At 46.1% G+C, this 25,306-nt stretch overlaps 1 protein-coding gene across 1 annotated transcript in view; it reads right to left on the bottom strand.

The window, feature by feature from the left end:
* CAMTA1 (calmodulin binding transcription activator 1) overlaps positions 1-25,306 on the bottom strand; it is a 916,345-nt gene that overhangs the window by 607,058 nt on the left and 283,981 nt on the right. The window contains 1 exon segment of the mRNA XM_082612607.1: positions 9,260-9,327. Coding sequence (XP_082468733.1) covers positions 9,260-9,327 — 68 coding nt within the window.

Raw genomic sequence — 25,306 nt, 5'->3', positions numbered from 1 at the left:
CACCAGGAAAGGCTCTGAGCCGGGGGTGCTGCATTAAAGACGGTGTGGTGCCACTGGAGCTGCTGGCCTTTGGGGCCACCTCCCTGCACCCAAGAAGCCTGCACATCTCAGCCACAGGGTTTCCTGGGCCCTAAGCAGCTGTGAGTTTTGAAACCTCAAAAGTGCATTGTGAGGCATTTCTTTCTGCAGACTAAAAAGGAGAGAAAGAGGAAAAAGCAAGACAGTGAAAGAGGAAGTAAGACCCAGAGTGAGCCTAAGAAGAGGAGAGAGGAAGAGAAAACAGGGGAGCAGGTCCCAGTCAGAAGGGCTGGGCAGTGGCCAGCGAGCACCACCCTCAAGGGACAGGGTCCCTTGACGTGAAGGACCGAGCATTGCGTCTCCAATCTAATGACAGCAGAGGGGTGATCACAGGTATAAACCCACAAGGACAGAGCAAAGGGGAACGGAGACAGGAGGGGGTCAAGGGTGTCAACACATTCTAGAGAGATGGACGGCAGATGCAGGGTTGGTAACTGACTCGGCAGAATAGAAGCAGCAAAAACCCACATGCCCTCGAGGGGGCACCAGGATAAACAAGCCAATTCGCCTGCAGAGCCCCGGAAAGACCCATGGACTGGAAGCATCAGGTGCCAGAGAAGCAGAGACTCGGAAAGGGTGAGAGGGAGGGAGGGAGAGGCTGCAGACCTGTGCAGGGAACAGTCAGACCTTCCCAGGGCCCTACACACCCCACCCGGTCTCTGCCCCCACTGGAGACGTGTTTCTTCTTGCATTAAGGGACCCTGAAAGACCCCAAACTTGGAGACAGCAGAGGAGAGGCAGGAAACACGGATGTCAACCAGGAGAATGCATTAATTAATGGTGAACTTTCAAGCCCCCTCCCTGCCTGCTTCCCAGACCACGAGCCGCCAAGCCCAAACCACCAGGCAGCACACTGACAGATCCTTCTCCGGAGAACCCCGAGTGGTATCTCCAGACGTCGGTATCTGGAGATGCAGACTTTCAGAATCTCCCCCACTGGAAGCTGGCTACCTCCATTGACGAGCCCTCTTCCCAGATACGGGAAGCAGAGGAGATTGCAGAGTGAGAGAACAGATCCTCCTCTAGCGTACAGGGAAGTCAGAAGATAACATCTAAAACGGACAGATCAAGGGACAGCAGAATAAGCACATGGAAAAGTCGGGAGGTAACATCAGAACTAAAAGAACTGGCCAGTGGTCACTCCCGGGAGATGGGACTGAGCTGTAGGGCAGAGCGCTGCTGTTTCTTCTTACAAGACTTTTAGGACCATTTGCCTGCTTAAACTACGTGCATGGATATTTTTGATAAAAATAAAGAGGGTAAAAGAAAGTGGAGGTTGGAGGCAGAAGCTGGCAGCTGCCTAAAGCGGCGAGATACGAGACACAAAAACACCCTCTCCCCTCTCTTGGCTCCCTCCCAGGAAAGAGGCCCTAGACTTGCACTCCTGGCTCCAGGAAGTGGGAAGGGAGGTGATGAGAGCTGGCACGATAGCAGAGGACACACAAATGCCGTGAGTGTGACAAATGCCCCTGCACCCACCCGCAAAAAGGGTGGCCACTTAAGGCTGTGCAGCTGGAAACCTGAAGCCAGCCCGGGTCTGCTCCCAGGGGCACCAAGGACCAGGGTTCTGGGCAGCCAGTGCCCCCGCCTTGGCCCCCTTCCTGGGCACCGAGGGGAATCGGTGGCCTCCACCGTCTCCTCCCACTTTGACATTCTGCATTCTGTGATTCTGGAAAATGCACTGGAATCTGGGGCAGACCCACTTTGAGAAGGAGGCTGGGGATTTCCCCACCACCATCGAGACACCAGACACTTCATCAGGATCCAGGTCACGGCTCATTCCCCGCCTCATCCAGAAATGCATCCAAACTACAGAACCCCCAGGGCACATGCCTTCCGGGGGGCCCAGGGCAGCTGGGGCTCCTCGTGAGTCCTGAGCCAGCGGCCGCCACCCGCTGCTACTTTTGCTCTTTGGTTAATGATAATAGTTTGGACTTCGTCAAGAATTTGCTCAATGCATTAGGAACTGCCGGAATGGATGTAACATGACGCATCGTTATATTAATTTGATAGCAGGTTCCCCAATTCAGCAGAATGCAGAGGTCACCACATTGAAATCATTGCCAACCTAGTTTATTTCTTCTTTTGCAGTTCCGAAGGACAGAGTCCCTGAAACGATCTAGGTATAAAGCTGCCCTCCCAAACTGTCCACCAACAGCACCTGCCACAAACACACACACACGCACACGCACGCACGCACAGGACCAATCCTCAACCCCCGGCTCTGCCTGTCTGGACACAGCTACAGAGGCAGTCGTGGGAATCTTTTTCTTTTAATTGTTGTAAAATATATATAACATAAAATTTTCCGTTTTTAAGTGTACTGTTCACTGGCATTAAGTACACTCGCATTGCTGTGCAGCCCTCACCGCCACCCATCTTCAGAACTTTTCCAGCATCCCAAACTGAAACTCTGTCCCACCAAACCCTAACTCCCCACCCCTCCCCCAGCCCCTGGCCCCCACCATTCCACTCTGTGCCTCCACGAATCTGACTGCTTTCAGCACCTCACATAAACGGGATCATCCAGGATCATCCAGTACTCACCTTCCTGTGGCTGGTTCATTTCACAGAGCATCATGTCCTCATAGCTCATCCATGTTGTAGCACGTGTCATGACTTCCCTGGTGGCTCAGTGGTTAAGAATCCGCATGCCACTGCAGGGGACACAGGTTCGAGCCCTGGTCCGGGAAGATCCCACATGCCGCAGAGCAACTAAGCCCGCGAGCCACAACTACTGAGCCTGCGCTCTAGAGCCCACGAGCCACAACTACTGAGCCTGCGCTCTAGAGCCCGCGAGCCACAACTACTGAAGCCTGCGCTCCTGGAGTCCATGCTCTGCAACAAGAGAAGCCACCGCAATGAGAAGCCCGCGCACCACAACAAAGAGTAGTCCCCGCTCGCCGCAACTAGAGAAAGCCCGCGCACAGCCATGAAGACCCAACGCAGCCAAAACAATAAAAATAAATTTTCAAAAAATTATTTTAAAGATTCCTTTGTAGTTCTGGGAATTTTTTCATCCTCCAGATAGGATCTCCACATGATGTGTGCAGTTCTATTCTGCTCACTCCCCAGGAATAGGGGCTTCCTTAGAAAAGTCCTGTAACTGCCCCAAAGAGCAGAAGCCCTGGCAGTGGCCAACAGGTGACTCTCGTGTGCCGCTTACAGAGGTCCTGGCCAAAGCAGCCCCACCTGCACAGGGACCCACGTGGGGCCTGATGAGGCTGGCTTCCTGGGTGGGGCGCTCTGCCCGCCCCTGGCGCCACCGCCTGGCCCCTCTCCTCTGGTCTGCGCAGGTGCGAGTCTGCCGCTCAACCATGAGCCCGCACACTGCCGTGCACCCCGTCAAAGCTCCCGCTTCTCTGCGTGCAAGCCCTTCAGAGACAACAGAGAAGGCACGGCCCTGCCCCTGGGGAGCTCACTGTCCCCGTGAGGAGGTAAGACTTCCACACTTATGATCACTAAATTGTCAACAACTGATGACAAAGAACGTGGGCTGCAGAAGCTGACAGAGAAGAGGGCTCCCCGTGAGTTGGCGTGTTTGGGGGGCCTCCCGGGAAGAGGTCAGATCCGAAGGGCGGGCAGATTGGGTTGGACGTGGGGCATTTGAGGGGAGGTCAGTGGCCTCTGAAGAGCAGTAAGCAGCCCCCTAACTGTAATGGGTACTTTGCAGTGGGGAGTCAAAGAAAAAGACTGAGAAAGGGAGGTTGAGGCAGAATAAGAGCCTTGAACACAACACTGGGCTTCATCTCTCAGGAAGTTGCTAAGGTTTTCAAGGAGAACAGCAATGTAACAAAAGGAGCGTTTCAGGGAAACCAGCGGGAGGAAGGGAGTCCAGCCTGGAGAGGGGAGCATCCGGAGCTGTTTCATAACCCAAGCACGACGCAGGTGGCAAGGGCCAAACCTGGGGGACACAGGAAGGTAAGGATGTGAATTACAGTTTGCAACTGGCAGAACTGGTGACTAATTCTATTCGGGGGATGAAAGAGAAAGAGGGGCCATGAAGGAGGACAAGGTGTGAGCTTTGGACCCTTTAAGATGAGGTTCGGAGAACAAGGGAAATCAGAGAACGGAAACAGAGCAGAAGTGAGGGCAGGAGGGAGAGGAAAGATGATGAGTCTGAGATGATAACGTGACATCCAGGTGGCCCAGGAGAGAGGCTCAGACTTGGGGAAGGTCCACAGAGAGTTAACAGTCAAACCCTGGAGTTCTTGGAGTCCTGGGAGGGAGAACTTTGGAGAAAAGAGCAGAAGGCCCAAGACTTGTTCCTACCACTGGCGGGGGAAAGGTCCAGGGCAGAAGAAGCAGTGGACCTACAGGGTCCTGAGAGCTGGAGAGCGAGGGCGGGTCTCTCGCTGAGTCCCTTGGGTCTTCTTGAAACTCAGGTCTCACTTTTCTTCTCCTTTCCTTCCAGACCCCTCCCTCTACTTGGCTGTTTTACTGCTTATTGACCAAGAAGCATTTAGTGTTCATTATAGGAAAATTCTATGATTAGACCTTTAGTGTTTCAGTGTTAAGATGTTATCGATATAAATCTAATTAATTAATTAGATAATTAATAACATTTTCCAGCCTCCTTCTAACCGATACACACAGGATTCCTGGGAAGGAAATGTTTTCAACTCCATTTTGAGCTTTGCGTGTCCCCGGCTTCCAAGAAGTTTGCATGTTTCCCAGGGGAGGAGAAATAAATTATTGGGATTGCTAAGTTTTGCAGCCCGCCTGCCTGTGCTCTGCTGGGCTCTGCTCTCCACCCTATGGGGAAGTGTGTGCTTCTCTACACTGCCTGCAACTCCGGGCTAAATCCATCTCCAGAGGCCAGCACAGGAACCCACAGCCAAGCTCACCAGCAAAGGGAGGCTGGGTGTCCCGGGTGGTTCAGAATTCGTGGAGATGGGAGGTGGGAGAGAATAGTGGAACAATCTGCAGGGCCACCTTCAAACCCCACACCAGCAGAGGGTTAGCATCAAAGCTAAGTGTGTGGGCTTTGCAATAAGCTAATCCTGGGTTCAAATTCCAGTTCCAACATTTGCTGTGCCATCTTGGACAGATAATACACCCTCTCTCCATCTCATTGCCTGGCAGAGATGTTGAAAGGACTTAAAAGCCCACAGAAGTACCCCAGAGCACAGTACAAGGGCAATCTATACAAGACAAAAATAGAGTCAACCCAGGTCTCTCCCTTCAGACCCTGACTCACTCTCTCATTCATTTCACAAATATTCATGGAGTGCCCACCGTGTGTCCAGCAGCGCTGCGGGCACTGGGGAGACCCCCTGAACAAGCGAGACCGAAAGCCCCTCTCCTTGTCGTACTTTTACTTTGGGGGAGAGGAGGTCAGATAATGAATAAGTGAATTAAACAAATAAATGAGAACTACACAGTGTGTCAGACGGTGATAAGCGCACTAGAGGAACAGAAAACAGGGAAAGAGGAAAGGGATTCTGGCTGGATGGGAGGGGAGCGATTCTAAATTGTGGGTTCAGGGAGGGCCTCACAGAGAAAGTGACAAAGAATCAAGGCCAGAAGGAGGAGCTGGAAGAACGTACAAGACGGAGGGCGGAAGCTCTTGATTCCAAGATTCTAAATCCACCTGGTGGGGTGGGGAGTGGGGAGTCCCCTGGGGTCTCCCAGCGGCATTACTCTAGTGCCGGGCACACAGCAAGTGCCAAATAAAGACGTCCTGAAGGGTGATTTTTCAAGCTGCCATTTCCAGAAGGTCCCAGTTGCTGATAATACAATATGGGCTCTTTCAACAATCTGCATTCAGCCCTGTCATAGCGCCACTGCCGCCCCCCGGGACCCCCAACCCTGGGAGCCTCCTTGTAGCACACTTCATTATTAAACAGGTGAGCGGGGCTCCCAGGACCTTCTCTGTAATTAGGGCAGGATCTGAGCAAGGGCTCTATTTATAACCCCCAGCCATCAGCAAGCCATGGAGACAAGGAGTGGGTCCCTCTGCGGCTCCTATACCAACATCTATATGTGAGCTGAATACAACAATTAATTTAATAGGGATTCCTCCACACAAACAATGTATCATTTTATTAGGAAACTCTATAAATGTCAGCGGTGCAATTCATTTTTATTAATTTTCTAAAATGAAATTAGCAGCGGCAGCAAACAGAAGTTGTATCGCCTCCTCATCCAACAGAGTTTTGGTGTCATTAATTCCTTAATACCAGGAGGCCGGTTTGCAAGAACTCAGCAGTTCACTGCGTCAATTAATTTCAATACAAGAGAAGGCGGGGTGGGGAGATCCAAACTCAACAACTACTTTAAGAAGATTCTTGAACAATCACAGCAACTTTTCCCCCTCCTGGGACAAGATGCTTTCAAGTGTAAACACGAATTGGATAGTATAAGACTAATAGGAAACGTCTGTCTTCACCCTCTGCCCTTAGGAAAGAAATTCGTCCTTCCAGAGCCTGGAGAGATTGTGGCAGATGCATCCTAAAATCGAAGCCTCCAGGAGGCCCGGGGACAGCCCCTTGCAGACAAGAGGGACGATGACACCCCCGTGCTTGGACACGGACCCTCACAGCATGCAAAGCAAGACCACAAATATTATCTCGTTCAGTCTCATCGTGACCCAGTGAGGTCAGAATCGACATTGACTCTGTTTCCTGCGTGAAGAAGAACCAGTAGAGCTTTGAACGGGGATGAAGTGACTTTCTTAAAGTCACAGAGCTACCGAGTGACAGGGCCAAGGCTCAAACCCAGATTTATCAATATCGAAACCCACACTCCTTCTCTGCTGCCGGGGCACCCCTTGTGCCTCGGGATGGGAAGGCTCTCAGCTCTATTTATACTCCCAAAAGTCAAGTGAGTCAGGCATGACCACGAGTGACATTTGCCTCTCAATGGAAACCCAAATTCAGACTGAAACGTGAGGCAGAATCCCCGCCTTGTGGTGCAGTCAGAGGGCGGCTGAAACAGGACATGTGTCTGCATATCTGAAATCAGATGTCTGGCCCGGGACACGTTCCAGAAACTCTCACTCTCTGGCTAAAGAGACGCTCTTTCCTTCCACTTAGATTCAGGGAGTGTTTTGCTGAGGAGTGAAGGGAGTGTGGAGAGGCTGGAGGCTGCTCGAAATGAGAACCGCTGTGGGGAGCCAGGAAATGGTGCTGAAGCAGGGATCGGACAGGCTCCCTTCCATCCAGAGAAGCTAGGGCAGCAGTTCTCAAAGTGAGGTCCCAGGCCAGCTGCACCCCATCACCTGGGAACCTGTTAGAAATAACAGGTGCTCAGGTCCCACACCAGACATACTGAATCAGAAACTGGGGGTGGGGTGCAGCACGTTACTTTAACAAGCCCTTCAGCTGATTCTGATGCCTGCTCAAGTTTGGGAACCACTGCCCTGGAAGAAGATGTCCCCAGAAGGAAGGAGAAATGAGTATGCCAGGCTTTCCAGGCTTTCCATGGTACAGGACATGGCTGTGCTCACCAAATAGTAGATTGCATCACGATTCATTCTCCCTGCCCCCACTCTGACCCCACTGTAGCAAAGAATGTCCTTCTTGGCCTCATTCTTATTGGGCTCAGCTACGGGAATTACTTTGGCTAATGGATTTGTGAGCAGGTGTGACATATGATGCCACATCCAGCATCATATCCAGGGGTTTTCACTGTGCCTGCCTTGGATTGCCTTGGGCTTTTAAGCCTCTGCCATCCCCCATGAGAACCAGATGTCCCAGACAGGGAAGGGATGGGGGCAGGGGGAGGCCTCCTCAGCCTAGGTTCTACAACAAAAAGACACATCTCCAGTGGTCCTGAAGTCAACCCAAAGCCACAGCCAACCCACAGACCCATGAGCAGGAAATAAAAATTTATTGTTATAAGTCACTTATTTTGGAGATTGTTTCTTACAAGGCATTATCACATCAAAAGCTGACTGATACAAACCATTTGATTTTATAGCAAAGGAAATCATGGCCTCAGAAGGCTGAGGAGTTGAAGACATCCTACAGAGGGGTTTAGGCTGAAAGGTAAAAGAATCAGAGTCAACCTCTGCCCTCACCTGGGGGATGCAGGTCTCAGGAACGAATCGTCCTTTCCTCAATATCCTCTGACCTCCTTCAAAATGGAAAATTCTGGCCTCATCTAATGGATGCTAACCCATAAAAACCTAAGCCTCATGAAGAAATAGGCTAAAGAATCTTCTAGACTGAGTAAACATCTTTCCTCCATGGCTCAGAAAGGATGAACAGGTCAAGCTGATGGCCAAGTGGGCAGAGGACACACCCCCAACCCTTTCCCTGGTCTCCCAGTTAAAAAATTTGAAGACTTTGGTGCTTCTGGACAAAGGGAACAGACTGGGCTTTCTGCCTCTCAAATGCAAACCCACAGAGCAGTTATCCTGTAAGCTGCACTCCAGCTAACACCACTCAGGCTGTTAAACACCTGGCCCCGTCACCGCTGATAGAAAAGCTGTGGCAATTGGAAGAGAGTGGCCGGGTATTTCCGAAGCTCTAGACTGTAACGTACTAAAAATGAAAAAAATGAGAGCTAGGGAGGAAAGAAGAGGCTGCCTTTAAGAATCAACCCTAAATCCCAATGTCTCCATGCTTCACAAAATAATATCACTTGCACCGAGAGAACTCAAGTCAGCTGAATCTTCACCAGTTCCCTCTATTCCCAAGTGGTGAGACTAGTTCAGTGTCCATGGCAGTTGGCAGGTTCATGGACATTGACTAAATAATAAACTGCAAACGTAGCCGTGAATTCTGATTTGGGAGATCTTAACACCATCAAGAAAAACTTGACTTTCAGTTTGTAAAAGGTGTTGAGATGAAAGTGGACAGGTGAGGTAGTTTCCCTTTTAGAAAGTAAGTTTCTAGAGAACACGGGTGTCAGATGGGCACTTTCCCAAAATAAACTTCCCCTGAGGGTCCTGCCTGCCAAACCTTTTCCAAGCATCCAGCTTGAAGGATCCAGCATCAGGCCAGCAGCTTAAAATTTCCAGCTTGCATGATAGCAGCTGCCCTGTTTTTAATCCATCCGATTGCAGTCACTACCACTGTCTTAGGCTGATGACTGAGACCTCAATGTCACAAGCTCTCAGGCAGAACATGGCATTTTGAACTTGCCCATGAATTGACTGGCCAAATCAGGTAATCAATGAAAATCAATCCATTTACTGTACATATTTGAAAAACTGTGAGATCTGGGACATTACCTTGTCTTAGGGGATGTGGTTAGCCATTCTTCGTGTTTCTCAAATGTTATTAAATAAGCTGCAATTTCCTGAAACAGAAGAATAAAAAGATAATAACAACAATTAGCTCACATTGGATCCTGAGAGGTAAGAAAGTTTTTTGCTGTTTCCCAGCTGCTGTCCTCTTTTGTGAGGCCGGAACCCCATCTCCAGTGGAGCAACACTCGACTTGGACTGTGTTTCTATTTTGATTTTTTTAAGACCTTTCCATTCAACCTGCCACACTATAATAATCAAAGCACTGGGTTTCAAAAGATGAGTCAGTGGCAAGGACAAAGATATTTCTCTGTAGGAGGAAAACATCAGACACCATTTCAGCTTCTAAATATCATTAATTTGAAGGAGGGGAAAAACACATGCCAACAACAGGTCTCCACTCATGCAAGGTCAGAATTGGAAGGTTTAGCTGGTCTCCTTCTGAAGCTGGAGTAACCTTTCATCATTGTCACAAGAAATGTTGCCTTCTCTCAGCATGAGCCCCAAGCCCCGAGCCAAATCACACAAAGATTAAAAAGAAAAGAAAGGAAAAAGCCATATTACAGAGACAGAGACAGAGAGACAGAAAGAGAGAGAGAGAGAGTTAACCTTTCCCACTACTGATAACTTAATCTGTTGAGGAACGCTTCAGAATGAAGAGCAATGTCAGCAGAGTTTAAGGCAAAGATGGAAGAAATGTGGGCACCTGAAGGTAAATTAAATATTTATAAACACAACAACATCACTGCAGACAGAATTACTGATTTATTAACAATTTCCATAAAAAGCCTGTGGGTGACATCCACATAAGTCATTGCTCGGGCTCTGAGGCATGATGTGGCCCATTACTTCCAGCTCCAAACGAATCTGCTAACTTGAAACTGGCAGGGACTGTAAGTTAGATTAAGGTTGGACTAGTACACAGTTCCCTTGATCTTGGTGATGATACAGTACGGAGCTGCCGCCCTTGACAACCAGAAAAATGTGGAGAACGGGCCTCCCTTCTCAACTTTCTGTGCAGCAGGGGTTCGTGGAGGGCTCCTCGTGATAGAGCAGCCCGGCCACCTAGGTCTCTAGCCTCCCTCTGCAGTTAGCCTCCTCTGGGCATGGACATTAGGGAGTGGACACCCGTGACCACAGAGATGCTAAACTTGGCCTTGAAAAAAAAGAAGACACATCACCAAAACCAGGGAAGCGGAGCAGGTCAAAGTAGAAAACACCACCCATGCCACATGGTATGAAGGTCACCGGCCTGGGGGTGGGGGTTGGGGGCGGTCAGGGCCTCACATCATCGTGGAAACCAGCCACGACCATGAGCTAGCCAGTGACTGATCACCAGAGCCCAAGCCACCTCAGTCCAGAAGACTGGACCTTTCACCAAGAAGCTGGGAAGCAGAAACCTATGACAAAAACAGAGTTGCCTTGTTGTACAGATTTTTACTGTTGACTGCAACTACAGAAGCTGATCAACCAGCACATTGTTCCCTCTCGCCCCTGAGAGAGAACATATTCTCTTTCCCCTCCTTAGAAGATGTCTTCCCTAAGGTGTCACATAGATAGGTATCACCTCCCCTGGCTGGCCCTCCTAACTCTTCATGACAGGATGGGTTGCCCATCCTCTGTGCTCCCATGGCACTCAGCACCTTCCCCCAGTGTGTAGGATTTATCACTCTGCATCCTAAGGGCTTGTTTACTTGGATAGCATCCCTCACTGGGCCATGTACTCCTCAAGGGCAAGGAATATGTCATCACTGATGTATCCCTTGGACCTCACAATGTCCTGATAAGTGTTTGTTAGACAGATGGATGGATGAGTGGGTGGGTGGGTGGGTGGGTGCATGGGGGGGAGGGAGGGAGGAAGAGTGGGCATTAGAGAAATAAAATTGCATCTATGAACATCTGTGTGTGTGTCCTGAGCAGGTTGCGTGTTTGTACATGTTTATTACTTAAGATAATTGAAGCAAGTGCTTAAAAGCAGCAAAACCCAGCAGCTCCTAGATAAACATTTACCAGTGATTTAATTAACTCTAAGTCACTGTGGGAAGGTGATATAGTATCACAGTTAAGAGCACATGCTTTAGAAGCAAACAGACCTGGCTGGGGGTGCTGGCTCTGCCACTTATGCACTGTCTGATCTTGAGAACATCACTTAACCTGTCTAGACCTCAGTTTCCTATGAAACTGAGATAACGCCACCTCATGGGTAGCTATAAGGAGTGAAAATTCTTAATACCCTGACTGGCGTATAGCTATGCCCCACAATCATCACTATCATGATTATGATTAGAAGGTCTACGTGTTGCAAGCTGGCTCCACAGAGGCCTCAAGGAGGTAGCAGGTACCAAATGGTCCAGCTCAGAATCTTCCAGCGCTGCTGGACTTACCTTCATCGATCCCACCCTCCACCCCCTTCCACCCCCATCCACCCCCTATTCCCACAGTGAATGGTATCATCATAGTGACTCTTCAGAGTTAGTTGGAGTCAGTCCTTCCCTTTATTTACTGGTGCCCATTTGGTTGCACAAAGCATTCATTCATTCACCTCAGAGACCTAACTAACATTTTGAATCTCAAGAGAATAGTAAACAGGACATGCTGAGCATCTTCTTCAAAATAAACATCTGTAACAGTATTGTCATGGAATGTAGTTATCTTGTAAAGAATTATAGGATTGACGTTTTTCTAATACTTTCAGAAAAGGAGTTCAGAATTTATGCAATAATAAACACCAGGTCTTGAAACAATCTGCATATTATAAACTATTCAAGTGTGTAGCTTTCAATCTACAATAATAAGTTTCCCAGAAATTAAATAGGCATGAGCTGATAGTGAAAGGTATGTATGAACATGGATTAGCATGTGTGACAGTCATTAATGAAACTGAACAAGTGAATGACCTTGACAGCAGGCAGTGGCTAGAGTCAGGAAGTGGATAAACTGTGCCACTTCCTAGGTGCATCAGCCCATCTACCTGAATTTCAGGAGCCTTGATATCTGGGGGAATAGTCTATGCCAACTGGAACCCCTGGGATCCATGCCCTTGCCCAGGATCATGCTGAGAGCTAAGCGACCCCTAATGGCCCAGAAGGATGGAGGCACAGGGCACCCCAGACACCTCTAGATTCATCACAGTGTCCCAAAGACCCAGAGTCCCAAAGAAGGCCTTCATAAACATCCCTCAGGCAACAGTCACCCCAACCTGGCAGGGCCCCCTCCACTGCTACTGTCGTGCAAAGAGAAAAACTCCCTGGACTACTTATTGCAATCAATGTTTACTCTACAAATGTTTATTGAGCACCTACTATGACCAGTCAGAGAATAAGACTACATGAAGCCTGAGAGGCAGACAGCAGAAGCAAGAAGAACTACAATTCTGCAGCCTGTGGAACAAAACCACATTCACAGAAAGATAGACAAAAGGAAAAGGCAGAGGACTATGTACTATGAAGGAACAAGATAAAACCCCAGAAAAACAACTAAATGAAGTGGAGATATGCAACTTTCCAGAAAAAGAATTCAGAATAATGAGAGTGAGGATGATCCAAGACCTCGGAAAATGAATGGAGGCAAAGATCAAGAAGATGCAAGAAATGCTTAACAAAGACCTAGAAGAATTAAAGAACAAACAAACAGAGATGAACAATACAATAACTGAAATGAAAAATACACTAGAAGGAATCAATAGCAGAACAACTGAGGCAGAAGAACAGATAAGTGACCTTGGAAGACAGAATGGTGGAATCACTGCTGTGGAACAGAATAAAGAAAAAAGAATGAAAAGAAATGAAGGCAGCCTACGAGACCTCTGGGACAACATTAAATGCACCAACATTCACATTATAGGGGTCCCAGAAGGAGAAGAGAGAGAGGAAGGACCTGAGAAAATATTTGAAGAGATTATAGTTGAAAAATTCCCGAACATGGGAAAGGAAATAGTCACCCAAGTCCAGGAAGCATAGGGAGTCCCAGGCAGGATAAACCCAAAGAGAAACATGCTGAGACACATAGTAATCAAACTGACAAAAATTAAAGACAAAGAAAAATTATTAAAAGCAACAAGGGAAAAATGACAAATAACGTACATGGGAACTCCCATAAGGTTAACAGCTGATTTCACAGCAGAAACTCTACAGGCCAGCAGGGAGTGGCACGATGTATTTAAAGCGATGAAAGGGAAGAACCTACAACCAAGATTACTCTACCCAGCCAGGATCTCATTCAGATTCGATGGAGAAATCAAAAGCTTTACAGACCAGCAAAAGCTAAGAGAATTCAGCACCACCAAACCAGCTCTACAACAAATGCTAAAGGAACTACTCTAAGCGGGAAACACAAGAGAAGAAAAGGACCTACAAAAACAAACCCAAAACAATTAAGAAAATAGTAATAGGAAATGGTAATAGGAACATACATATCAATAATCACCTTAAGTGTGAATGGATTAAATGCTCCAACCAAAAGACAGAGGTTTGCTGATTGGATACAAAAACAAGACCCATCTATATGCTGTCTACAAGAGACCCACTTCAGACCTACGGACACATACAGGCTGAAAGTGAGGTGATGGAAAAAGATATTCCATGCAAATGGAAATCAAAAGAAAGCTAGAGTAGCAATAATCATAATAGATAAAATAGACTTTAAAATAAAGAATGTTACAAGAGACAAGGAAGGACACTAATAATGATCAAGGAATCAATCCACGAAAAAAATATAACAATTATAAATATACCTAAAGACCTAAATGTACGGCCAGACCCTATAAAACTCTTAGAGGAAAACATAGGCAGAATACTCTATGACATAAATCACAGCAAGATCCTTTTTGACCCTCCTAGAGAAATGGAAATAAAAACAAAAATAAACAAATGGGACCTAATGAAACTTAAAAGCTTTTGCACAGCAAAGGAAACCATAAACAAGATGAAAAGACAACCCTCAGAATGGGAGAAAATATTTGCAAATGAAGCAACTGACAAAGGATTAATCTCCAAAATATACAAGCAGCTCATGTAGTTCAATAACAAAAAACAAACAACCCAATCCAAAAATGGGCAGAAGACCTAAATAGACATTTCTCCAAAGAAGATATACAGATTGACAACAAACACATGAAAGTATGCTCAACATCAGTAATCATTAGAGAGATGCAAATCAAAACTACAATGAGGTATCACCTCACACCAGTCAGAATGGTCATCATCAAAAAAATCTACAAACAGGGCTTCCCTGGTGGTGCAGTGGTTGAGAGTCTGCCTGCCGATGCAGGGGGCACGGGTTCATGCCCCGGTCTGGAAGGATCCTGTGTGCCACAGAGCGGCTGGGCCCATGAGCCGTGGCCTCTGGGCCTGTGTGTCCGGAGCCTGTGCTCCGCAACGGGGGAGGCCACAGCAGTGAGAGGCCCGCGTACCGCAAAAAAAAAAAAAAAAAAAAAAAAAAAAATCTACAAACAATAAATGCTGGAGAGGGTGTGGAGAAAAGGGAACCCTCTTGCACTGCTGCTGGGAATGTAAATTGATACAGCCACTATGGAGAACAGTATGGAGGTTCCTTAAAAAACTAAAAATAGAACTACCATATGACCCAGCATCCCACTACTGGGCATATACCCTGAGAAAACCATAATTCAAAAAGAGTCATGTACCCCAATGTTCACTGCAGCACTATTGACAATAGCCAGGACATGGAAGCAACCTAAGTATCCATTGACAGATGAATGGATAAAGATGATGTGGTACATATATACAGTGGAATATTACTCAGCCATAAAAAGAAACGAAACTGAGTTATTTATAGTGAGGTGGATGGACCTAGAGACTGTCATACAGAGTGAAGTAAGTCAGAAAGAGAAAAACAAACAACATTCGCTAACACATATATATGGAATCTAAAAAAAAAAAAAAAAAGGTTCTGAAGAACCTAGGAGGAGGACAGGAATAAAGACACAGACGTAGAGAATGGACTTGAAGACCTGGGGAGGGGGAAGGGTAAGCTGGGACGAAGTGAGAGAGTGGCATGGACATATATACACTACCAAATGTAAAATAGATAGCTAGTGGGAAGCAGACGCATAGCACAGGGAGATCAGCTCGGTGCTTTGTGACCGCCTAGAGGGGTGGGATAGGGAGGGTGGGAGGGAGACGCAAGAGGGAGGGGATATGGAGATACATGTATACATATAGCTGATTCACTTTGGTGTACAGCAGAAACTAACACAACATTGTAAAGCAACTATATTCCAATAAAGTTGTTTAAAAAAATTATAAATATATACGCACCCCCAACATCAGAGCACCTCAGTACATAAAGAAACTGCTAACAGCTATAAAAGAGGAAATGGACAGTAACACTATAATAGTGGAGGACTTTAACACCTCACTTACACCAATGGACAGACCATCCAGACAGAAAATTAATAAGGAAACACAAGCTTTAAATGACACTTACAGGACATTCCATCCGAAAACAGCAAATTACACTTTATTCTCAAGTGCACATGGAATATTCTCCAGGATAGATCACATCTTGGGTCACAGATCAAGCCTCAGTAAATTTAAGAAAACTGAAATCATATCAAGCATCTTTTCCTACCAAAACACTATGACATTAGAAATAAATTACAGGGAAAAAAACATAAACACGTGGAGGCTAAACAATACATTACTAAATAACCAAGAGATCACTAAAGAGATCAAGGAGGAAATCAAAAAATATGTAGAGACAAATGACAACGAAAACACAATGATCCAAAACCTATGGGATGCAGGGACTTCCATCGTGGTGCAGTGGTTAAGAATCCGCCTGCCAATGCAGGGGACATGGGTTAAAGCCCTGGTCCGGGAAGATCCTACATGCCACAGAGCAGCTAAGCCCATGTGCCCCAATTACTGAGCCTGTGCTCTAGAGCCCACGAGCCACAACTACTGAGCCCGAGTGCCACAACTACTGAAGCTTGCATGCCTAGAGCCTCTGCTCTGCGACAAGAGAAGCGACTGCAATTAGAAGCCCGTGCACCACAACGAAGAGTAGCCCCCGCTCACCACAACTTGAAAAAGCCCATGCACAGCAACGAAGACCCAACGCAGCCAGAAATAAATAAATAAATTTATTTTTTTAAAACCTATGGGATGCAGCAAAAGCAGTTCTAAGATGGAAGTTTATAGCAATACAATCCTACCTCAAGAAACAAGAAAACTCTCAAATAAACAATCTAACATTACACCTAAAGTAAGTAGAAGAAGAAGAACAAACAAAACCCAAAGTAGCAGAAGGAAAGGGATCATAAAGATCAGAGCAGAAATAAATGAAACAGAAACAAAGAAAACAATAGCAAAGATCAATAAAACTAAAAGCTGGTTCTTTGAGAAGATAAACAAAATTGATAAACCTTTAGCCAGACTCATCAAGAAAAAGAGGGAGAAGACTCAAATCAGTAAAATTAGAAACGAAAAAGGAGAAGTAACAATGGACATTGCAGAAATACAAAGCATCCTAAGAGAATACTACAAGCAACTCTATGCCAATAAAATGGACAACCTGGAAGAAATGGACAAATTCTTAGAAAGGTATGACCTTCCAATACTGAACCAGGAAGAAATAGAAAATATGAACAGACCAATCACAAGTAATGAAATTGAAACTGTGATTAAAAATCTTCCAACAAACAAAAGCCCAGGACCAGATGGCTTCACAGGTGAATTCTATCAAACATTTAGAGAAGAGCTAACACCCATCCTTCTCAAACTCTTACAAAAAATTGCAGAGGAAGGGGCTTCCCTGGAGGCACAGTGGTTGAGAGTCCGCCTGCCGATGCAGGTGACACGGGTTGGTGCCCCAGTCTGGGAAGATCCCACATGCCATGGAGCGGCTAGGCCCATGAGCCATGGCCACTGAGTCTGCGGGTCCGGAGCCTGTGCTCCGCAATGGGAGAGGCCACAACAGCGAGAGGCCCGTGTACCGCCAAAAAAAAAAAAAAAAAAAAAAAAAAATTGCAGAGGAAGGAACAATCCCAAACTCATTCTGTAGGCCACCATCATCTTGATACCAAAACCAGACAGAGATGCTACAAAAAAAGAAAATTACAGAATATCACTGATGAATATAGATGCAAAAATCCTCAACAAAATACCGGCAAACAAAATCCAACAACACATTGAAAGGATCATACACCATAATCAAGTGGGATTTATCCCAGGGATGCAAGGATTCTTCAATATACACAAATCAATCAATGTGAGACACCGTATTAACAAACTGAAGAAGAAAAACCATATGATCATCTCAATAGAGGCAGAAAAAGCTTTTGACAAAATTCAGCACCCATTTATGATAAAAAATCTCTGGAAAGTGGGCATAGAGGGAAACTACCTCAACATAATAAAGGCCATATATGACAAACCCACAGCAAACATCATTCTCAATGGTGAAAAACTGAAAGCATTTCCTCTAAGATCAGGAACAAGGCAAGGATGTCCACTCTCACCACTATTATTCAACACAGTTTTGGAAGTCCTAGCCATGGCAATCAAGAAGAAAAATAAATAAAGGGAATACAAATTGGAAAAGAAGAAGTAAAACTGTCACTGTTTGCAGATGACATGATGACATAGAGAATCCTAAAGATGCCACCAGAAAACTACTAGAGCTAATCAATGAATTTGGTAAAGTTGCAGGATACAAAATTAATGCACAGAAATCGCTTGCATTCCTTTACACTAACAATGAGAGATCAGAAAGAGAAATTAAGGAAACAATCCCATTCACCACTGCAACAAAAAGAATAAAATACCTAGGAATAAACCTACCTAAGGAGGTAAAAGACCTGTACTCAGAAAACTATAAGACACTGATGAAAGAAATCAAAGATGACACAAACAGATGGAGAGACATACCATGTTCTTGGATTGGAAGAATCAATATTCTGAAAATGACTATACTACCCAAAGCAATCTACAGATTCAGTGCAATCCCTATCAAATTACCAATGGCATTTTTTACAGAACTAGAACAAAAAATCTTAAAATTTGTATGGAGACAGAAAAGACCTTGAATAGCCAAAGTAATCTTGAGGGAAAAAAACGGAGCTGGAGGAATCAGACTCCCTGACTTCAGACTATACTACAAAACTACAGTAGTCAAGACAATATGGTACTGGCACAAAAACAGAAATATAGATCAATGGAACAGGACAGAAAGACCAGAGATAAACCCATGCACCTATGGTCACCTTATCTTTGATAAAGGAGGCAAGAATATACAGTGGAGAAAAGACAGCCTCTTCAATAAGTGGTGCTGGGAAAACTGGACAGCTACATGTAAAAGAATGAAATTAGAACACTCGCTAACACCATACACAAAAATAAATTCAAAATGAATTAAAGACCTAAATGTAAGACCAGACAATATAAAACTCGTAGAGGAAAACATAGGCAGAATGCTCTATGACGTAAATCACAGAAAGATCTTTTTGGACCCACCTCCTAGAGTAATGGAAATAAAAACAAAAATAAACAAATGGGACCTAATGAAACTTGAAATCTTTTGCACAGCAAAGGAAACCAAAAACAAGCCTAGAAAACAACCCTTAGAATGGGAGAAAATATTTGCAAATGAATCAATGGACAAATGATTAATCTCTAAAATATATAAACAGCTCATGCAGCTCAATATTAAAAAAAACAAACAACGCAATCCAAAAATGGGCAGAAGACCTAAATAGACATTTCTCCAAAGAAGACATACAGATGGCCAAGAGGCACATGAAAAGATGCTCAGCATCACTAATTCTCTGAGAAATGTAAATCAAAACTACAATGAGGTATCACTTCACCCGGTTAGAATGGGCATCATCAGAAAATCTACAAACGACAAATGCTGGAGAGGGTGTGGAGAAAAGGGAACCCTCTTGCACTGTTGGTGGGAATGTAAATTGATACAGCCACTATAGAGAACAGTTTGGAGGTTCCTTAAAAAACTAAAAATAGAATTACTATATGACCCAGCAATCCCACTACTGGACATATACCCAGAGAAAACCATACTTCAAAAAGACACATGCACCCCAATGTTCATTGCAGCACTATTGACAATAGCCAGGTCATGGAAATAACCTAAATGCCCATCAATAGACGAATGAATAAAGAAGATGTGGTACATATATACAATGTAATATTACTCAGCCATAAAAAGGAACAAAATTGGGTCATTTGTAGAGACGTGGATGCATCTAGAGACTGTCATACAGAGTGAAGTATGTCAGAAAGAGAAAAACAAATATCGTATATTAACGCATATATGTGGAATCTAGAAAAATGGTACAGATGAACTGGTTGCAGAGCAGAAATTGAGACACAGAAGTAGAGAAAAAACATATGGACACCAAGGGGGGTAAAGCGCGGTGTGGGTGGAGTGGTGGTGTGATGAACTGGGAGAGTGGGATTGACATATATACACTAATATGTATAAAACGGATAACTAATAAGAACCTGCTGTGTAAAAAATAAAAAATATAAAACTTTTAAATAAAGAGCACGTGAAGCCTGCTCTTAAATTGCTCACAGCCAGGGACAGAGATAAGTCAACGTAATAGTGGGGCGTTCACGCCATCACAGGGTCAACTGTCCTGTCAACTCTGTAGCCAGACCAATGGGTCACCTCAGGCCTACCGAGCTGCCACGCAAGCAAGCAGAGGCCCCGGGGAACCACACCGATTTATGAACTATCTTTGAGCACCAGCCGCTCCCTCCTGCACCCTCCCATGCAGATCCCCCCTGGGTGGAGCACCTGTCCCACTTAAAGGCAGCCCCTCTGAGCAAAGGAAACTGAATTCCCAGAGGCAGGCTTCCTCCTGTGTCATATTCACATTGACTAAGCCCCAGAGCTGGACTCAACCACCAGGGAGCATCGTTGCACTGCTGTCTGGCTCCCAGCTGGATGGGGCGTGTCTGGGTCACCTGTCTACTCCCAGACCCGTGCTGCCCAGCCCATTCCCCTTATTCTGGTTCTGATTTGTCTCATCATCAGATGGGCAGACCATGGGCCAGACCCTGCCTCCCCAAAGCTTAGGATCTTTTTGGGGAGAGAGCTAGGCACACCCCCAAAGAACCACAAAGAACAGAAGATGCTAAATAGTGTGGAACAAAGTGAGAACCATCAAAATTCAGAGTAAGGAGAGCCATCTGGGCTAGGAAGGGGAATGATTTCAGGGGGAGAGGGGCTTCATCATCTGTGTCATCATTACCATCATAACAGCTAACATTGGCAGAGTGATGTCTAAGGCCAGCGACTGCTCTAGGACTTCATGGGGGATAGTCTCACTTAATCTTCAAAACAAACTACAAAGTGAGAACATGCCCGTTTTACAAGTGGGGAAACTTGAGGCACAGAGGAGTTAAGTGGCTTGCCCAAGGTCACACGGCTAAACTCTGTAGAACCCAAACCCATGCACAATGGTTCCAGAGCCCACACTCTCCACTACTGATCTGAATTTCTTTAAAGAACGGCTACGGTGTGTTGAGATGGAGAAAAGGAAAACCTGCACGTGTACAGTCATGCTTTCCTAACTCAGGCTAACAGCCTCCTGCTTCCCACTGAGCTGGAGTCACCTCAGTGCCCCACCTCCCTTCAGGGAGACAGGAGGAGCCAGACTGAACATCCATCAGCAGGATTCTCTCCTTCCAGCAGGATCAGGCTCATTGCCACCCATAACCCTTGTATGATCCATGGGGTCATCTTCAGTGATAGGAAACGTTTTTTATATCCAGGAACCATTTGCTTTAAATGTCTTACGATACAGACAAAACAACAGACAAAAAGAGAGACAAACACTCTAGCTGAAGAGGGGAAGAGGTTTTGAAAAAAAGCATCTTCATCCCAACTGTCTGGCCCTCCCCCCCTTTCCCCAAAGCTCCAGCCACCTAGGGCTCCGAAGAAGACAGACAGAAACACAGATCCGGGCCATCTCACTTTCACAGAGCAGGAAACTGAGGCCCAGAGAAGGAGAGGGACTCGGCCAAGGTCACGTGTTTGTGGCTCAGCCAAGCTGGGACCCGGGACTCCCAACGCCCAGTGCATGATGTTCTTTCCCCTCCTGCCTGTTGCCTCTCAAACTCAAGTCTGGCCCAGGAAATTCATAGAATGCTCAAACCAAGAGAGAGTGTGTCCCAGAGAAGTGAAAACTGGGACTCAAACAAAATCATGTACACAAATGTTCACAGCAGCATCATTCACAATCGCCAAAAGCCAGAAGCACCCCAGGTGTCTGTCAACAGACGGACAGACGGATAAACAGAGAATGGTCTTTCCACACAATAGGTTATTCAGCCACAGAAAGGAATGAAGTTCAAACGCACACTACAACACGGATGAACCTTGAAAACATGCTGGCAAAAGAAGCCAGACACACAAGGCCGCATGTTGTATGAGCCCACTGATGTGAAATGTCCAGAACAGGCAAATCCGTAGAGATGGAAGATAGGCTGGTGGTTGCCAGGAGCTGGACGAAGAGGGGTGGTGGGGAGTGACTGCTAAGGGGTGTGGGGTCTCCTTTTGAGGGGATGAGAATATCTGGAACTAAATAGTGGTGAAGGTTATACAACATCGAGAATACACTAAATGCCACTAAGGTAAATGTTGTGTGCATTTTGCCACAATAAAAAAGAACAAGAAGAGAGTGCAGACGTCCAGGTAGATGTAGCCGGAGATGAAGAAATTGCCAGCCCTCCCTTCCTACAAGGTTGGACCCTGAACCCAAAGGGCCACCCGCATGCCTGCAAGCCTGCTCAGCTCCCTGGCTCCCGTGGTATCTGTTTTTCCTGGATCCTAAACACTGCATCAGTGCCGAGAAGAACGACTCGACTGTCAAGATGAAGGAATTCACTGCAGCATCCAAAGCGAAGACTGTCCAGCTTGCAGATTTTCAATGTTTAGTTTGCCCTTTGGATGTTCAAATAGAAAAACTGCCACCGAGGTATGATGTCTGTGTGTGGCAGGGGCTCAGGGGACAGGCTGTAGCAGAATCCCACAGGCCCCTGTATCTTTTTGGCATGGGTTCAGTCCCTGCAGGTCAGGGAGGTGGGTGGGCCCCTCCCCAAGGCACTGACCAAGCCCCACCAAGAAGGACAGAGTGGGCAGGACTTCCTGGCATTGTCGCCTGGTCACATGCTCTGTCGCCGTGCAACTCTGCCACCCAAAGTCATGCCGACCGCCCACCATCCAACTGCCAGATGGGCCTGGTCCTGTCTGCCCCCAGGTGACGGGTCAGACAGAAAGCTGCAAAGCCCATCTCGGTGGTGAGCCAGCGAGGCTCGGGGTCATCCTCAGAGGCTGCCCCCAGGACTGGCAGGTGGGAATGCATTGTGCCAGCCTGACTTTTCTTGCCCCTTCCCACCTCGGCCCCCATGCGCTGATTCATCCTGCAGAACCTGTCTGGCCTTGTTCACGGTTCACCTCTTCCAGGGAGTCTTCTCTGCTGTCTCACTCCACAGTGAACACCGGCTTCCAGAACCTTCTCAGCAGTGGTTGCATGACTCCTGGACTCCTAGCAGGCAGGGTTTTCTGTGGTTGGTGTTTCTGTGCCTGGGGGTTCTCCCTTCCTAGTTCCACAATGTCTGGGGAGGGTCTGAGTCTCAGTCCCTCCCTCACTGTAGAGCCCTGAGTGGTTCCTGTACCCAAAGATGACTGTTGGCAGATAGAGGTTGAGTGAACGAATGCAAAGTTCTCTTCTAAAGGATGCAGACAGAAGGAGCCCACGTATGAGCCAACTCTTGCTGCAAGCTGGGTGGCTGGGGGTGGACAAATGAAGATGCAGCTGCCATTGAAGCGCGATGCCCTACATGAAGAGCCTGGACAGAAATGTTCCACTAAGCGCTCCACATTCGGAAAGGCAGCACCTGGCCAGCCCATCAGCACCAGGGCAGCACTGTCCAGTACAAACATGACGTGAGTCACAAAGGCAAGCCACAGCTGTGATTTTAAAACTTCTAGAAGCTACATGTTTTGTAAAGTAAAAAGAAATAGAAATTAATTGTAATAATATATTTTGCAATATATTTTCTATTTTAACCCGGTATGTCCAAAATATTATGACTTCACAAATTTTTTTAAAAAGCAGTCATGAGCTATTTCACAAATTTTTTCATACTAAGTTTTCAAACCTCATTGTGTATTTTCCATTTCTAGCCCATCCTAATTGAGAGCAGCCATATTTCAAGTGCTGGGCAGCTACCTGCGGCTGCCATATTGGACAGAGCAGCTCCAGATACAGACATCACAGGAGCCTGAAAAACACAACATGCCTTCTGGAGCCAAGCCCTCTGCGTCCACAGGGCTTGTGTGGAGCCCAGGTGTGATTGAAGATGCAGCTGCATCTTTTGCTTCAACGCTTCCTTTGAAGCAGGGCTCACTGCCCCATTGGTCCCCCTCAGAGGTCCACCACACCGTGTCCTGCCTCCGGTGTGTGGGAGGCTATGCCTGTTTGGAGGAGGATACGGGATTCTCAGAGGGGCCGAATTCACCTCCATCTCTCAGCCCGAGCTCACTGTCACTTCCATTCCCTCTCCAGGAGCCACCCACTGAGGACACCCCATAGAATCACCCAGCCCAGAGAAACTGGCTTCCCCTTCAGCCATTTCCCCTGAAGCAGTCCTCAGAAAAAGGACCGGTCCCTTCTACTGGCTCTCCATTCTTCATCTGGGGGTCCAATGTCAGTGAGAGAGAAAGGTCAGTCTCGAGGGGTTTTTAGTGCTTATTGGGACAAACTCAACAAGCAAACAAACAAAAGCAACAACAAGCTATATAGAGATATGTTTTGTTTGTTATTCTCCTGAGTCCAAGTAAAGAAAATATCTGTGGTCTACACAATCTCAGATATTTTGCACACACACACCAAAAAAAAGAATAAATCTTTCAACCTAAGGGATAATTTTTTTAAGTTTGTTTTTTATGAGAGTTCTGCACACGGGTTTTATCTGTACGGGACCAAAGCTGAGGGGGGGAAAAAAGCCAGGACTCTCCTAGCAGCTGGCCCCAGCATCTGCTAGAGCCACAAAATGCAACTATATTACTCCCAAACGAGAAGTAAAAATATCTTGTTTCCAATACTCTTGGTTTTAAGACTCATACTTTATGTCCTCTGGGTATTTCAATGGTTCCAGATCTCTGTGTTATGTACTTTATTAGGGATGTGTGAATGTCATATTAATGACTTCTAACCAACATGTTTACAGTGGAAGCAAATTTTCCCAGAACCCACTGCTCACTGCACTTTACAAAAAATAATTGGCCTTAATTTAAATAAAGTTTAAAAAAACATTAATGAGAATGACTTCAAAGTTAACACTGTTTTTTATTATCTTAAAATCAATAGTGGATACTCAAGTGATCAATGTATCATTATTTATGTCTTCATGTATTTTATATTATTTTGTACTTATTCATGCTTGAATAAAAATAAAACGATAAAAATAAATAAATAAATAGCCATTCCTTACCCCACTCCCAGTGGCATCCCTCACCTGCTCTCTCCAGGGCACCCCATGCATGAAGCTGGTGGGTCTCCTCCTCCATGATAAATATTCCAACCCTGGGTCCAAGAGTGCCATGCTCCCTCTTTATACATCCTGTCTCCATCCACTGAAGTACTTCCCGAGAGCCCAGCTGGCCAAGCCAACACCCTCCACGGGATGTTCTGGGTCCCCACCGCAGGTCAAAACCAACACCCCAGATCATGCTTTTAAAATAACCAGCTCTTGTGATAAACAACAGCATACAGAATAATGGCTTCTACTTTATATATAGGGTATATAAAGGGTATACAAAAGGTAGCATACAATTTGACAATTTATGAGTGTGGTGGCAATTAAGATCTCAGGGACCCAAGGGTGTCTGGAAGACTTTCTACAAAATGGTAAGTAGCAATTCAGGATAAATTCCTAACAGCCCAGATTTGTGACATAAAGCCTGGCTCAGTTGGCTGTCTGTTATTTAGATGTGGTAAAGCATTCTCATGACCACCAAAGTGCCAATCAGAGCAGA

Source organism: Mesoplodon mirus (genome assembly GCF_964341445.2).
Source record: "Mesoplodon mirus genome assembly, chromosome: 3".
Classification (NCBI taxonomy): domain Eukaryota; kingdom Metazoa; phylum Chordata; class Mammalia; order Artiodactyla; family Ziphiidae; genus Mesoplodon; species Mesoplodon mirus.
The sequence above is the reverse complement of the archived record's forward strand: the minus strand, read 5'-3'. Positions and strand labels throughout refer to the sequence as shown.